At 38.7% G+C, this 17,727-nt stretch overlaps 1 protein-coding gene across 3 annotated transcripts in view; it reads left to right on the forward strand.

Moving 5' to 3' along the window:
- Positions 1–5,702, forward strand: part of TIMMDC1 (translocase of inner mitochondrial membrane domain containing 1) — a 29,699-nt gene extending 23,997 nt beyond the window's left edge. For all 3 annotated transcript variants that reach the window (XM_016199894.2, XM_016199895.2, XM_016199896.2), the window contains exons 7-8: positions 2,444–2,554; positions 5,318–5,702. In XM_016199894.2, coding sequence (XP_016055380.2) covers positions 2,444–2,554; positions 5,318–5,468 — 262 coding nt within the window. In that variant the 3' untranslated portion in view covers positions 5,469–5,702. The remainder of the gene's footprint in view (positions 1–2,443; positions 2,555–5,317) is intronic.
- Positions 5,703–17,727: the final 12,025 nt, after the last annotated feature.

Genomic DNA, 17,727 nt, shown 5'->3' on the forward strand with positions numbered 1-17,727 from the left:
AGACAGTGAGATAGACAGACATTGAACATTAACATGAGAGAGAAACATTGAGCTATTGCCTCCTATATGCACCCCCACAGAATTGAACCTGCAACCTAGGCATGGGCCCTGACCAGGAATGGAACTGGCAACCTTTTTGGTATATAGGACAACACTCCAACCAACTGAGCCACCTAGTCAGGAATAATTCCATCTTGAAACTCAGTCTTTTCTTGGCACCCGTGACATCACCCCCACTGAAGATTCTTCTATCCAATGAGCTGTTTCCTAAAAAAAAAAAAAAAAAAAAACATTGTCCAGTGATATCACAGTACAATTATCACAATAAATATTTAGCATTGGTTCAATACAACTACCTAAGATAAGTTCTGTATTCAAAATTATTACAATAATGTATCTTTATACATTTTTTAAACCCAGGATCCAATTGCATATTGCATTTAGTAATTGTGTCTCTTTAGATTCCTTTAATCTAGAACAGTTCCATTTATTATATCATAGTTCTATAGGTCAGAGTCTGGGTAGGCTTGAATGGGTTCTCTACTCAAGATTTCACAAGGCCAAAATCATGATGTTGGCCAGTCAGGCTCTGATCTGGAAGCTCTGGGGAAGAATCTATTTCCAAACCATTCAGGTTGTTGACAAAACCCTTGTGGCAATAGGTCTGAAGTCTCTTTTGGCATTCACATTCCACCTCACAATATCCCTCCATGTTCAAACCAGCAACCAACATATTGAATCCTTCTCATACTTCAAATCTGATTTTCACTCTATTACTAGCCAGAGAAAACTCTGCTTGGAAAGGGTTCACCCAGATAATCTTCACCTGATTAATAACCTTAACTACAACTATATCAATTTGCCATGTAACAATATAATCATGGGAATAATACCTCATCATATTCACAGTTGAGGTATGAGGGCAGGAAAACTTGGGGGGCCATTTTAGAATTCTGCATAATCACTGGGTATCTACCAAGTTTCTCTACCACAAAGGCATCTTTTTCCCATTGTGATTAATAAGTAATCTGTGGGGCGAAAGTCTGTGAATAGCCTGCTTTCTAGCTGTCTTCTAGTGGTTTTAAATGATCCATTGATGATCCATGCCGTAATCAGTTATTATAAAGGCAAACATTGATTTAGCCATTCTATCATTTCTTCTGTTCTTATTAGTTGGCATTCACCTGAATAGAAGGGTTCTCCCTTCCCCTCTATCTGCCCACTCCCTTTTCCCACCCCTTTTTCAGGAGGAGATAACATTGAAGATTTATGGATTATTTTTTTAGTTAATTTTTTTTTAAATTTAGCATGTCATAAGCCATTGCTGGTATTATTTTTGTTGTATTATTAATATACCAGGTTGGTTGAAGGGAAGAATTGAAGCTAGCAACAAAAATAACCTTTTTCCATTGTGGAGACAAGCAAACAAAAGTTACCGCCTTAACCATATTTAATCATACAGTTCAGAGGTATTAAGTATATTCACATTGTTATGCAACAGATCTCTAGAACTTTTTCATCTAGCAAAACCAGAACTCAGTACCCATTAAACACTATCTCTCTTCCTGCCCCTTAGCCCCTGGCAACTACCTTTCTATTTTCTGTTTTGATTATTTTGACCACTTTAGATACTTCATATGAGTGGAATCATATGTGTCCTTTTGTAACTGGCTTATTTTTCTTAACATAATGCCCTTGAAGTTCATCCATGTTGTAGTATGTGACAGACCTCTTTTTTTAAGGCTGCATAACATTCCATTGTATTAACATTTCCATCATTCATCTGTCAATGGTCTTTTTCACTTAGCAAAAATAATTTTTTTAATGAGCCTACTTAAGTTGTAGCCAGAGGAAATTTAAGTTATATCAGAACCAAAAACTTTTCTTTTGAGAACACAAGAACGAAACCCTCTTCCTTACTGTAATAATTGTTATGTAAATCAGTTTCTTAATAGATAACTATTGGCATTGTGGGTAAGACCTTTGTGCTGGATTTTTGAATTTTAGGATGTTTTGGTGGCTCCAACCCCAAAAGCCAGTAGCATTCTCCCCCCAACCAAAAATACCCTGTCTGAGGGGATCTGATACCATTCCTGGTATTCACTTTATTTCTGAGAAACCTTCAGTATGAAGCTACTTACTAGAACGTGTCCTAAATCTATATTTTCTGGTTAATTTTTTATTAAAAAACAGCCAATTTATAGACCTGTTTTTATATCACTTACTTCTAGGAAGTTACCATGATTGTTTTTCTCTGTTCAGACCATGAAGGAAATTACCTTGATTTTTTTTATTTGACAAGGACACTAATTGTCAAATGTTCCTGTACCTGTCAGTGAACAAGTGGCTCAGTTGGGGTTGTTCACGTCTTAGCAGAGATGCTCACATCTTGCCTGGTCTAATGGCTTGTTTTTCCTAAGCTTCCCCTCTGCTTCCTCCTCAGTACTCCTATAGGAAGCCTGTTGATGGCACTTCAGAAGTACTATGGTGAGACAATTCAGGAGAGAAGACAGAAGGATCGAAAAGCACTCCGTGAGCTGAAACTGGAAGAGTGGTAAGGAACTGGCTAAACGAGGGTCTGACTTTTCTAGCAGCAGGCCTTACATAGTGCTGTTCTCTTAACCCAAGTATTCGAAGCTGCCATTCAATTCAAAGAAAAGTTTATTTTTACTGAGTCTTTCAACTTTACCCTACCTGGTCTGTTCATCTTCTTAATTAAGGAGAATAGAAAAATGGATCTGATGAGGTTCTTTCCTTAGATACATTTTTGTTTTTAAAGTTAAAAGTAAATTTCATTTGGATGCATGTTTTTTCTTTTCCTATGTTTTTGACTGTATAAGGAAATTACCTAAAGAAAATGCTCAGCAGTAAGTGAGCTTTACTTGGCTTTATGTAAAAGGCAGTATCCTGGTGTATATCTATAAACAGTGCAGAACGTGTCCAGTCTCCACAGGCAAAGATTCTGCTTCCTGCTCCTGATGCAGAAGAATTGAGTAGATGTAGTGGCTGGACATGGACTGGATGCCACTGAGGAGGATGAGAACTTTCACTGGTTACGTAGTCATTCCCTGGGGCCAGCAGTCAGACTAATAGCAGGTCTCATGCTGCTTCTCTGTAAGATCAGCGTAACAGTCCGACATCTAGTGCTCCTGGTACTAATAACTCACAGTTCAGCCTCCTGGGTACCTAAGACAACACCTGCTGCAGCTGCTGCATTGATAGTCAAATAGATAAGCAGTCATTTTTTTCCAGGTTTTTACTTGAAACTTCGTTTGTGCTAAATACACACACAGACACAGGAATTTTTAATATCTGTAGATCTGTTGTCCAAGTGTTATAGGTAGAAGTGGGAGGTCCTCATCCCTATTGCGTCTTTGTGGGAGTGGATTTCTTGTGATATCCTGAGAAAAGGAATTTTCTGAGATTTGTACGGGAGGAGGAGTGATTTTTATTTGCTTGGAATGAAATCCCTGTTTCCAGAGTCCCATTTCTGTTAGTCCAGTCATAGAAGTGTAGCTGTGGCTTCAGTAGAGCTAAAATCAGAGCCAGGGTCAAGAGTTTCTGTTCCATATCTGCACAGTCTAATTCAGCATCAGGCCAGCTCAATTTGTGTTTTCCCGCTGCAGTCCACAGTGGGGTCCGCAGGGCTACATGGCAATTTGGAAGAAACTAAGGCAAGTGCAAGAAAGCCAAGAGCAACAAGAGATAATTCTTTAGGAGATTTTGTATTCCCAAATTTTCATGGGCTTGCAGTGGCCATACCCATTCTGGCCAAAGGTGTGACTGTTCCCAGGTGTGACTGACAAACAGGTACCTTCCCTATATCACCCCAACTTTACTGGGCATCTGTCTTTCTCCCCTTTGTTGGCTCCCTGGGGAGTATGAAATTGCAACCTCCTGCCCAAATGACATACCTACAATGTCTGGCCTCCCTTTGCTCCTTTCCTATTATTGATAACTAGTTAATTACAATGGTATCACACGACTTAGATGCTATAGGATAAAAAGCATTGATTTTTGCAGCCAATGAAACCTTGAAAACAAGCCTTTAAATCCTAGCTAGACTATTAATTAGTCTGTGACCTTGGATATTTTTCTTAACGTTAAGCCCTCAGTTTTCTTAGTCATTCTAAGGGCAGAATCGCATCACAATATTCAATGTATGTTTGTTTTGTTTCTTTCTTTTCTCCATACTAAGAGGGTGGATGGGATTTACAGTTATGTAAGTTCTAGAATAAAGCACTTAAAATTTTGGATACCAGAATAACGTTTAATATTACGGAGAATTAAAAGCATGAAAGCATTACCTTATTTCTAGTTCTTAGGAATCATAAGAGACTTCTTTTTTAAAAGGAAACTTTGAGAAAGGAGTTGGAAAGATAAAGTATATTGGCTACTTGAATCTGATATAGGAAGTATGGAAAAATTAGCATTTGGAAAAATATGAACAAATAATTTTATTTCAGTAAAAAAGAAAATTAGAGAAGTTGATCAGTTATTCAGAAATGGAAAACGTCAAGAATGGGTAAAAACAATTATCATTAATGAAAGAATACTTTGGCAGAAGGCAATAGTAACAAAAATGTATCATATATATTTCTGAAGAGTGTTAATTTCATAAATAGTTAGAACCTTTTATCTGTCTGCTTCCTTAGGGGAATCAAACAAAGTGAGAGTCTAAAAAATTGCCTTAGTGAGTAGAAAATGTATAAAACTGGCTATAGACATACGGAAGGAGAAATGGTCAAGTCTGGTTGTAAAGAGTTGAGAGGAAAGTCATAGGTGACCCTGATAATTACCTGAAGAAAGGAAAACAGTAACACTTGATTTAGAAAAGGAACTGATTTGTTATTTGGAAGTTAGATTTTCATTCCTCATATATACATACATCTATAGTGTTGTCCCATCTGATTTTTCTGTACCAAGATTACCATTGTTACAGCCTCTGTGCAGTTTCTGCAAGGTCTGGCAACAGAGAGCTTAACAGAGTGGCAGAAGATTCATGTCCCCCCAACCCTGAGGGCAAGAGGACAGCCAGGTTGCAAGGCTCACACCTTAGCTAGGGTGCTTCAGCTCCTGCACATTGCTCCTGCAAGAACTCTGCTGCCACAGCGGCAGTGTCCACTAGAGAATTCTAGTTGGCTTGTGAGTAGAACAGGTTAGGAGAGAGAAGAAAGTCATTGTATTTGAAGTGCAAGGAGCAGTGTTTGCTCATAAGTTGCAGGGAAAATCAGACAAACGCTGTCTTCAAAAAAACTTTCTAAGAACTAAAGAAGTGAACAGTACTTGACATATCTTTTTCATTCTTTGATTATAGGAAAGCCAGACTACAACTTACTGAGCTCCTCCCTGAAGAAATTGAAAGTAGCCTACAGAAAAATCAATCCAGGGATGATGCTAAGAAAATTGAAGCACTGCTAAATCTTCCTAGAAACCCCTCATCAACAGATAAACAAGACAAGGACTGAAAATGTTCTGGACTTGAAACTCATTGGAGAGTTGAAGGGAGCTCTATCGCCATGTCCATTGAATGCCAGTGGTCAGGCTACTCCTTGGTTAGCTGGATGACAGATGTAAGCACTAGCACCTGTAGTGGCAGTGACTTGCTCTTACCTTTTTTTTTAAACCAAGAATTGGACTCTTGTACTCCCACTTTACTTATCCTTAAATTTAAATACATACATATATTTATATTGGTAAATGTATGTATTTGACATATCTATATTGACCGATCAATATATCTTTTTCCCGAATTTTACAACAGTAAGTTAAAAGTTTCTCAAAAGATTAAAGTTGAATTCCACAGGTTGTATGTTTTCTTATTTATTTATTTATTTATCCTCACCCAAAGATATTTTTTCCATTGCTTTTCAGAGAGAGAGAGAAAGAGAAACATCGATGTGAGAGAGACCCACATCGATTGGTTTCCTCCCTCATGTACCCCGACTGGGGCTGGGGATTGAGCCTGTAACCAAGGTATGTGCCCTTGGCTAGAATCGAATCCGGGACCCTTCATTATGCGGGCCGATGCTCTAACCACTGAACAAAACTGGCTAGGGCATGTTTTCTTGTAGCTCTTTCAAAAGGTACTCTAGGAATCACTAGGAGGAGGAGAGAAAAGAACCAGGTAAGGCGAATAGTCTGTGAAACCCTCCTTGTGCCTGTGGCTCCTAGTAACAGTATGGGCCTAAATTTGTAGTAGTGTTTGTTTTTTGTTTTGTTTTTTAATCCTTACCTGAGGACATTTTCATTGATTTTAGAGAGAGGAAGGGAGAAAGAGCGAAACATTGATCAGTTGCCTCCTGTATGTGCCTCGACCAGGGACTGAACCTGCTGCCTAGGTCTGTGCATGGTCTGGAATCGAGCCCTTGATCTTTCGGTGTACGGAATGATGTTCCAACCAACTGGGCCACACTGGCCAGGGTGTAGTGTTTGGTTTTAATAAAAATAAAAAATGATTTCTATGTCATTTGAAATAAAAGATAAATTTCACAAGAGTGAAGTAAATACGCATTATTAAAGAGACAGCCCAACTTTGTTTCTTCTTTCAGTATTGCTGACAAAGTGTCTATGCCCTATTATGAGTTACTTAGCATAGATACACAGCCTCTATACTCAGGAGCTTGCTGCCTCACAAGGAAGCTATCCCGCAGTTTGTAACTTTTACTAAATGGGGGGGACGGGGGCCCGGCGGGAATCACTAAATCAACTATCAAAGGGAAAACATTTGCTAGTGCTTTGTTTTGGTGTTATACCTCATAGTTCCTACTTTGAAAATACCTTGTTCACAGGAACAAGGTTTGCTGAAGCAGCTAGTGTGGTGGCTGAAACAATTGGCCCTGGAAGAAAACCACTGGCTGGCTTGGAATCCCAACCATGTAGCTTCATAGCCGTGTGACTGTAGGAAAGCCATTTTACTTTAAGTCTGTTCTCATCTGTCAAAAGAGTTTCCACCTCAGAATGGGTGTTAAATGAAATAATGTATATAAAGCTTAGCACAATGCCCTGGCACATAGGGTATTATATAACAACAAATAGTAGTTATGAGGATATGAGAACTCCTATGCCAGTATGTTTTCACCGTGATTTACATGTTACCACACTCCATAAAGCATGTTTTTCTTAATCATCCCATTCGTAAGTTGCTGACAAATTGGCAATTAGTCAACCTGTTCAACTAAAAAATATAAAATTAGATTGTTTTAAAAGTAATTTTATTTATATCACAAAAATATCAGAATAATAAAAGCAAAATACAACTTTTTGAAAAATTAGTAACAGTGACAATCTTTTGACATTGTTTCTATAAATGCTGACTAATATGTAGTTTGTAAATAAACAGCATGTTTGTTAAAGATCCTAGAAACTAATTTCAGAAAATACACACTCTGACTTTCAGTCATCCCAGTTCTGGGAGGTTTGGTGACCTTCAATCGTAGAATAGGATGACACCCACCAGACTATCACGTGACCAGTTTCGAGGTCCTTATCAGAATGCACTGTGCTGGCTCCCCATAGAGAACTTTCCATCCCCCTTCCCTTATTTCTTTGCTCTGCTTTCCCTCTCCCTCCTTTTAAAAACTTCTGCCTGCACTGAGATGTTGAGATGGGCTTTGTGACAAGAGTCCCCCATATTCTCAGGTGATTGGTACTTGAATAAATCTCTTCCCTTTTTCACCAGCGTCTGTCTCATGAGTTTGGCTTTTTGTGGCAGCGTGCAGCCGAACTTGGGTTCCAGTTACACTAACACATTTATGAAATGTAATAAACAATAACAGTATAATTTGTTTGAATATAAATAAGCTGTCTCCCTGACTGGGTACTTGGTTGGTTAGAGCATTGTCCTTATACGCCAAGGTTGCTGATATGATCCCTGATCTGAGCACATACAAGGAGCAACCAAAGAATGCGCAAATAAGTGGAACAAAATCGATGTTTCTCTTCTCTCCTTTCCTCTCTAAAAATAAATAAATAAAAATTTAAGAAGTAAATAAATAAGCTGTCTTTTTGGTTTGTCCTAATTTGTGGCTGATTATTCCTTGAGGTTTCCTTTTGATCATGTCTAAGGATTATGATTTTTTTTTTAATATGTCTTTATTGATTTCAGAGAGAGGAAGGGAGAGGAAGAAAGACAGAAACATCAATGATGAGAGTCATTGATCGGCTGCCTCCTGCACGCCCCCTACTGAGGATCGAGCCTACAACCCAGGCCTGTGCCCTGACCGGGAATCAAACCACAATCTCCTGGATCCTAGGTGGATGCTCAACCGCTGAGCCACACCCAGCCGGGCAAGGATTACGAATCTTAACTAAATGCAGCAATTCCTATTTTTGTTGTTTGCTTTAAGTTATTGTCAGTCCACTACTTCTCTTTCCTTCAGTGATTTTGTTCTGAGAGCAACCATTTGAAAGCACTTCTGTTCCTTAGACTATATAGCATATTTCTCATCCCTTTGTAGCTACCAAATGGATATAATTGGCATTTACAGAGCCTCTCATTCCAGAACATCAGATTATACCTTCTTCTCCAGTGCACGTGGAACATTCTCAAGGACAGAGCATATGCTGGGTCACAGAACTAGCCTCAACAAATCCAAGAAGATTGAAGTTATACCAACCATATTCTCTGGCCACAAGGTTTGAAATTAGAAATCAACTGCAAAAAGGAAGTAAAAAAACCCCACAAATATGTGGAGATTAAACAACATACTACTAAAAATTGGGTCAAGGAAGAAATAAAAAGTAAGATGAAAAGATACACAGAGGCAAATGAGAATGACAGTACAACATACCAAACCTTCTGGGATGCAGTGAAAGCAGTAATAAGAGGGAACTTTGTATCATTATAGGCCTATCTCAATAAACAAGAGAAATCCCAAGTAAACAACATCACACCTTAAAGAGGTGGAAAAAGAACAGAAGCAACCCAAAATTAGGAGAAAGGAAATAATAAAAATTAGAGCAGAATCGAATGAAATAAAGGCTAATCAAAGCATTAATACAACAAAAAGCTAGTTCTTTGAAAAGATTAATAAAGTTGGCAAACTTGGCTAGATTCACTAAGGAAAAAAGGGAAAAGACTCATGTAAACAAAATCGGAAATGAAAGAAGTCACCACAGACACCACAGAAAGGCAAAGAATCATACTAGAGTACCATGAAAGACTATGTGCCACCAAACTCAATAACCTAGAGGAAATGGATAAGTTCCTAAAAATATACAACCTTCCTAGACTAAATCATGAAGAAATGGAGAATCTAAATAGACTGATCAATAGTGAAAATCGAAACAACCATCAAAAACCTCCCCTCCAAACAAAAGTCCAGGACCAGATGGCTTCACTAGTGAATTCTACCAAACATTCAAAGAAGATTTGATACCCATCCTTCTCAAACTCTCCCAAAAAATTTAAGAAGAGACAATACTTCCTAACACATTTTATGAGGCCAATATAACCCTGATACCAAAACCCGGCAAGGGTAACACAAAAAAAGAAAAGTACAGACCATTATCTCTTATGAATACAGATGCAATATCCCAAACAAAATACTAGCACATTGACTACAACGATACATCAACAAAATAATACATCAGGACCAAGTGGGGTTCATTCCAGGGGCACAAGGATGGCTTAACACACACAAATCAAGCAATGTAATACACCACATTGACAAAACAAAGGATAAAATTATATGACCTTATCAATAGATACAGGAAAAGCATTTGATAAGATATAACATCCATTTATGATTAAAACACTCAATAAAATGGGTATAGAAGGAAACTACCTCAACATGATAAAGGCCATATATGACGAACCCTCACCTAATATCATAATAAATGGTGAAAAACTGAAAACTTTCCTTGAACCAACACAAGGATGCCTGCTCTCACCACTCTTATTCAGCATAGTTCTGGAAGTCCTAGTCAGAGCAGTCAGGCAAGAGAAAGAAATAAAAGGCATCCAAATTGGGAATGAAGTAGTAAAAGTGTCACTTTTTGCAGATGACATGAGTCTGTACATAGAAAACCCTAAAGACTTCACCAAAAACGATTAGAAACAATAAACAAATACAGTAAAGTTGCAGGATACAAAATCAAGGTACAAAAATCCACTGCTTCCTGTATACTATCAATGACATTTCAGAAAAAGAAATGGAAAAAATTCTTTGGCAATTGCAACCAAAAGAATAATATACCTAAAAATAAACTTAACAAAGGATGTGAAGGACCTATACACTGAAAATCTACACCTCATTTTTAAAAGAGATTGAAAACAATATAATGAAATGGAAAGATGGTTCATGTTCATGGGTTCAAAGAATCAACATAGTGAAAATGGCCGTATTACCCAAAGTAATATATAGATTTAATGCAATCTCTATCAAAATCCCAATGTCATTTTTTTAAAAGAAATAGAACAAAAATTCATCAGGTTTGTATGGAACCGCAGAAGACCCCAAATAGCCAAAGCAATCCTCAGCACAAAAGAATGAAGCTGGAGGTGTTACACCACCTACCTGACTTCAAATTATTCAGGGCAACAATAATCAAAACAGCATGGTATTGGCAGAGAAATAGACACACAGACCAACGGAACAGAATTAAGGGCCCCCAAATAAAGCCACATGTATGTGGGCAAGGAATTTCTGACAAAGGAACCAAAAACACACTCTGAAGAAAAGAAAGTCTCTTCAATAAATGGTGCTGGGAAAATTGGAAAGCCACATGCAAAAGAATTAAACTGTCTTAGAGTTTGTCCCCATTTACAAAAATTAATTCAAAATGGATCAAAGACATAAGATCTGAAACAATAAAGTACATAGAAGAACACATAATACTAAACTTATGAAGCTTTGTTGTAGAGAACATTTTATGAATTTGACCCCAAAGAAAAGGGAAGTAAAGGCAAAAAGGAATTAATGGGACTATATCAAACTAAAAAGCTTCTGCAGAGCAAAGGAAACTGACAGCAAAACAAAAAGGCAACCAACCGGGTGGGAGAAGATATTTGCAAACAGCAGCTCTGACAAGGGGTTAATATCCAAAAAATATAAAGAACTCATACAACTCAACACCAAACAAACAATCCAATTAAAAAATGAGCAAAGATGCCCATCAGTAGATGAGTGGATAAAAAAGCTGTGTTACATTTACACCATGGAATACTATGCAGCTGTAAAGAAAAAGGCTCTCTTACCCTTTGGGACAGCATGGAGGGACCTGGAGAGTACTATGCTAAGCGAAATAAGTCAGTCAGAGAAAGACAAGTATCATATGATCTCACTCATATGTGGAATATAATGAACAAAGTAAACCAATGAGCAAAATAGATCCAGAGATGGAAGCATGGAATAGACTGATGAATCTCAGAGGGGAGTGGGTGGGGAGAGATTAATCAAAGAACTTATATGCATATATGCATAACCCATGGACACAGACAATGGTGTGGAGAAGGCCTGGGGAGGGGGGGATTCAGGGTGGAGGGGATCACTGGGCAGGGAGGGAAGGGGGATATTGGTAATACTTTCAACAATAAAGATAATTTTTTTAAAAATGGGCAAAGGGCCTGGACAGATACTTCTCCCAAGAAGACATGCAAATAACTATCAGATATATGGAAAGATGCTCAACTTCACTAGATATTAGGAAAATGCAAATCCAAACTACAATGAGATACCACCTCACACCTGTTAGAATGGCTGTTATCAGTAAGACAGGTAATAACAAGTGTTGGAGAGGTTGTGGAGAAAAAGAAGCCCTTATTCACTGCCTGTGGGAATGTAAACTGGAACTGCCACTATGGAAAACAGTATGGCGGCTCCTTAAAAAATTAAGAATAGAGTTACCATATGACTCAGCGATCCCTCTTCCGGTATTTACCCAAAAAACTCAAAACCATTTATTCACAAAGGTATATGCATCCCTCTGTTCATTGCAGCACTATTCACGGTGGCCAACGCATAAAGACAAGCAGCGTCCTTTGATACAGGGCTGGAGAAAGAGATGTGGGCCATGTATACTATGGAATACTACTCAGCCATAAGAAGGGATGAGGTAAGCGTGGATGGACCTGGAGAATATGATGCTAAGTGAAATAAGTCAGAAAAAGCTAAGAACCATATGACTTCACTCATATTTGTGATATAAAACTGAAACTCATAGACACAGACAACAGTGTGGTGGTTCCCAGAGGCAAGGCAGGATGGGGGTAGTAAAGGGTAAAGGGCTCCAAATATATGGTGATGGAAGGTGATGTGACTTTAAGTGGTGGGCACATAATTCAATATACCGATCATGTATCATAGAAATGTACATGCGAAACCTATACGATCTTACTAACCAACGTCACCCCAATAAATTTAATTTAAAAAATAAAATAAAAAAACCTTTTTAGTATAAGTATATCCCATGCAAAGTTTGGGATATGCTTATACTAAAAAAAAGTATTCACTATTTATCCAAAAAAATTTTAATGCAATATCTGTGAAGTGCAATAAAGTACAATAAAACAACATATGCTTGTATACACAATAAAAAAAAAAAAAAAAAAAAAAAAACTATCTTTTTTTTTTGTTATCCCTCACCCAAGGATATTTTTTCTATTGATTTTTAGAGAGTGGAAGGAGGAGAGGGAGGGAGGGAGGGAGGGAGGGAGGGAGGGAGGGAGGGAGGGAGGGAGGGAGGAAGGAAGGGAAGGAGGAAGAGAGAGAAACATTGATGTGAGAGACACATCGACTGGTTGGCTCCTGCATGCATGCCTACCCGGACTGGGGATTGAACTTGCAACCCAGGTACATGCCCTTGACTGGGAATTGAACCCACTACCTTTCGGTGAGCAGACTGATGCTCCACCACTGAGCCACACTGTCCAGGGCCCTATTATATTTTAAATGAGAACTTTCTCATAAACATTTTACAAATGAGATGAAAACAGCATAAAGCAGTTTAAGGAGATTATCAATCAAACAAAAACCAGTAGAATGTGAATTTTTTTGTTGTTAACCTTCACCAGGAGATATTTTTTCCATTGATTTTTTTAGAGAGTGGAAGGGAAAGAGAGAGACTGAGAGAGAGAAACATCGATATGAGACACATCTATTGCTTGTCTCCCACATGTGCCCCAACCGGGGCCAGGATCAAACCTGCAACCGAGGTAGGTGCCCTTGATTGGAATCTAACTCAGGACCTTTCGGTCTGTGGGCCGTTGCTCTAACCACTGAGCAAAACCGGCTAGAGCTAGAATGTGAATTTTTAAACTAAACTATCCCTTTGAGGATTTAAAGCAGGGGTGGGGGATGTCCAGCCAGAGAAAGCATTTGCTCTGGCCCTGCCAAGGCCTCACGAAAGAGAAGTAGTTCCAGCCATCACATTAGGGGTGAGTTAATTAAATGTTTGACCAAATACAGCAGGCTAATTTTAAAGTTGATCATTTTGTATGGCCCTCAAATTATGTTATAAATATCCAAATGGCCCTTGGCAGAAAAAAGGTTCCCCAAACCTGATTTAAAACAATAGTCAGGTTGGAGAAGGATAGTTAATTTATAAGTGTATAAGTTGTTACTCTTACATGTCAGAGCAAATTAGTTTTGGACAGTTCTACTTTCCTCTGAACCTGATAAAGAAGCAGAACAACAACAAATGAGAACACAATGAAAGATGAAATACTGGCTAACACCAGTAATATTTCCATTATCCTCATGTAGGTGTATATATAACCAACATACGTCCCACGCATTAACATTAGACTGCTTTCTGCAACAAATCCTCCAGTACTGCATCAGATTCATCTCTGAAGCTGACCTCACGCTGGACAAATTCTGTTTTCAGAAGCACGTTGACTGATGTGTAGACAGCAGGTCTTTGAACGATGCTGTTTCACTTAATGTCATTTCATTTGATGTCATTTAATTATAACGATGAGATGCCGTGGGAACTTGTCAATTAGTCTACGGTAAAATTGGTTTCATCATTTCACTTAAAGTCACAGAACCTACTGACAACATTAAGTGAGGACTTACTGCGTGTGTGTGTTAACGGCACAGAGCTGGATTGATGAAGGCAGAGTACAAGAGGAAATCTGGGCTCTGGCCTTTATAATTCAGGTCACACCTTCCTGGGCCTCAATGTCCTTGTCATGAATGAAAATTGTATTCTCTAGTGTCTTTTCCAGGCCTAAAGAATTCTGTATTTCTGAATTCCTTGATCAAGGTCAACAGAGCTACTTCTGTCCTCACCACATTTCTCTAGTGACTTTCTGCAGAGACACTAAAACGAAGAGGCTTCTAGGGGACAAATGAAGGGCAAGGTGGGATAATCCTGGCCATATGAGGAAGTTCCAAGAAGAGGTGGATCTCAGATGGAGGTGAGATGTTTTCTCATTTGAGGAAACAAGAAAAATAAATAAACAAATGAGTACTTCAAACACTAAATTCCCAAAGGAGGAAAGCACTTTTTAAAATTTTATATTTTTTCATCCCAAGGGTATTCCCAACTTGAGGTAACATTGTAGATATTAATCTTGATGGCTAAAGAATATAAAAGGAAGTCTAAGAGAGAATTTAGGACAAGTTTGACAATTTTTAGTACATGAAACATCAGGCAACTGTTTCACACCAGCTATCACCAAACAATCAAATGTTACTGATCAAGGCATTCTTCTATGTGTGGGACACGCAAAGATGTATCAGGCATGGCTGCTCTCCTCAATAAGTCTACAAGTTGGTAAAGAATACAAGACATGGCACATGAAAATAAACCCAGGGTGGAATGTGATGTGCTGGAGGCAGCATTGCTACAGCGGTTCAGAGCCAGAACTGCTTGAGCTCCACAGCATAGCCACAGAAGGCTCTGTGTAAAGACTGGGTTCATGGCTTCATTATTTAGTATCAGCTGACTGAGAAAGATTTCTTAAGATAGAAGGAGGCCGGCCGGGCATGGCTCAGCGGTTGAGTGTCGATCTAGGATCCAGGCGATCGGGGTTCGATTCCTGGTCAGGGCACATGCCCGGGTCGCAAGCTCAATCAATGACTCTCTCATCATTGATGTTTCTATCCCTCTCTCTCCCTCTCCTTTCCTCTCTTTTAAATCAATAAAGATATATTTAAAAAAAAAAAAAAGAAGGAAAGTTGGGGAAATTCTAGGTCATCATGGGACAGGCTAGTAAGCCAGGGCAAGAGGGATAGGAAAACTGAGATAGTTAAACAGCAGTTTGCAGCCATCTAGTAAATCCTATCTTCCCTAAACCAAGGACACATGAGAGTAAATGGTTCATACTTCTCCCAACCAGAGGGTAAATAGCTTAAGCCACCCTACTCAGGGAGACAGAAAGCAGAAATCCAATTACTGCCATTTGCCAACCACACCCAGGGACAGATGAAGTTAAGAGAATAAATCTCATTTTGGCACATCAGCATAAAGCTGAATATTCTATTGAGATCCTCCCCTAAGACCTCCCCTAAATGCCCAGCCTTTAAAACCCCTCAAAACAAAGGTACCAGCTGGTGCTCTCCCAGGAGCACACAAGCGCCTTCCTCCTCCCTGCCCCCATCACTTCTTTCCCCACGGGCGCGTATCTCCTAAACTCTAAGGGACCTCATGAGTCAACCAGGGCAGCAAAGGGTAGTGGTAGTTCATCCCAGGCAAACCCCCTGAACCTGTTCTCAAGGCCCCCTTTGTCTCTGACTTCTTAGTGAGCCAACTCAGACCAGCCTAGGCTCATTTCCCCACCTAGCCCTTCTTCTGTTATCCTAGGCCCTTCCTGTTTCACTGTATCCAACTATAAAAAATGCCCTCTAAAATTCACCTGGACTCATGTGAAATTTTTCCGGCATGAAGTCAAAGAACCCACACACTACCAGCCGGCCCTAGGCAGACCTGTTCAGGGCCAGGTACCCTCTCCAGTAACAGTCATTGAAGAACTGGTGGGAAGGGGCATCCCAGAAAGGAGTGAGGGGTGAGCAAGAAGTTGAAATGAAAACAGGATAGGAAACTGAGAGACTATGGGGAAAATATGTACAGGCTGCTATGATGTGAAAAAACCTGAGCTTGGTGTCTAGTTTGAGTCCTGGTTTTGCTCCTCCTCTGCCTGATCTTAGTAAATCATTTAACCTCTGAGATCCTTGCATTCCTCTCCCATAAAATGGAGATAGAAAGATCATGCTTGCAGAGGCTTTTATAAGAGTAAAATGAATAATGCTTTTGCAAAGTATAACCTGTTATAAATCTCAGGTATTATATTTCATCTATTTTTAAAATTTGATTTTGAGAGAGAGAGAGAGAGAGAGAAACATCAATGTGTGAGCAGAATATCAATCGCCTGCCTCCTGCACGCCCCCTACAAGGGATTGAGCCTGCAATCTGGTCATGTGCCCTGATTGGGAATCAAGCCCACAACCTTTTGGTTTGTAGGAATAACACTCAACCAGCTGAATCACACTGGCCAGGCATCATCTTTTATTTTTAATTCACTTTTCCTTTTTTAAAATTGAATTTATTGGGGTTACATTGGTTAATAAAGTTAAATAGGTTTAAGGTGTACAACACTATAATACGTCATCTGTATATTGTATTGTCATTTTTATTTTTCAATTACAGTTGACATACATTACATAACTTACTAAGTGATTATCCCAATAAATCTTGCACCTATCTGACACTATACAGTTATTAGAATATTATTGACTATATTCCCTTTGCTGTATTTTACATCCCCATGACTATTCTGTAACAATCAATTTATTCTTCCCAATTCCTTCACCTTTTTCATCCATCTTTCCAACCCCCCTCTCATCTGGCAACTGGCAATATATTCTCTGTATCTATGAGTCTTTTTCTGTTCTGCTTATTTGTTTATTTTGTTTTTTTAGATTCAGTTGTTGACAGCTATGTATTTGTTGCCATTTTATTCTTTTTTTAATCTTTTTAAAATCTTCTTCTTAAAGAAGACCCTTTAACCTTTCATATAATACTGGTTTGGTGGTGATAACTCCTTTAGCTTTTTCTTGTCTGGGAAGCTCTTTATCTGGCCTTCAGTTCAAATGATATCTTTGCTGGGTAGAGTAATCTTGGTTATAGGCCCCTGCTTTTCATCACTTTGAATATTTCTTATTGATCCCTTCTGGCCTGCAAAGTTTCTGTTGAGAAATCAGCTGACAGTCTTATGGGAGCTTTCTTGTAAGTAACTGTCTTTCTCTTGCTGCTTTTAAGATTTCTCTTTGTCTTTAACCTTTTACATTTTAGTTGTGATATGTCTTAGTGTGGGCTTCTTTGGATCCATCTTGTTTGCGACTCTTTGTACTTCCTGGGCTTGTATGTCTATTTCCTTCACCATGTTAGACAAATTTTCTGTCATTATTTTTCCAAATAGGGTTTCAACTTCTTGCTCCCTCTCTTCTCTGCTCCTTCCAGTACCCCGATGATGCAAATGTTGGTATGCTTCTAGTTGTCCCTTGAAAAGAGGCTCCATATACTATCCTCACTTTTTTGGTTCATTTTTCTTTTTGCTATTCTGATTGGGTGTTTTTTGCTTCCTTATAATCCAAATCACTGATTTGATTCTCAGCTTCATCTACTCTACTGTTGATTCCCTGTAAATTAGTCTTCATTTTTGTTAGTGTATCCTTCTTTCTGCTGGTCCTTTTTTATGCTGTTTAGGTTCTCAAGAAGTTCACTGAGAATCCTTGTAACCAGTTTTGAACTCTGTATCTAGTAGTTTTCTTGTCTCCA

Source organism: Miniopterus natalensis, chromosome 6, assembly GCF_054644295.1.
Source record: "Miniopterus natalensis isolate mMinNat1 chromosome 6, mMinNat1.hap1, whole genome shotgun sequence".
NCBI classification, from domain to species: Eukaryota; Metazoa; Chordata; class Mammalia; order Chiroptera; family Miniopteridae; genus Miniopterus; species Miniopterus natalensis.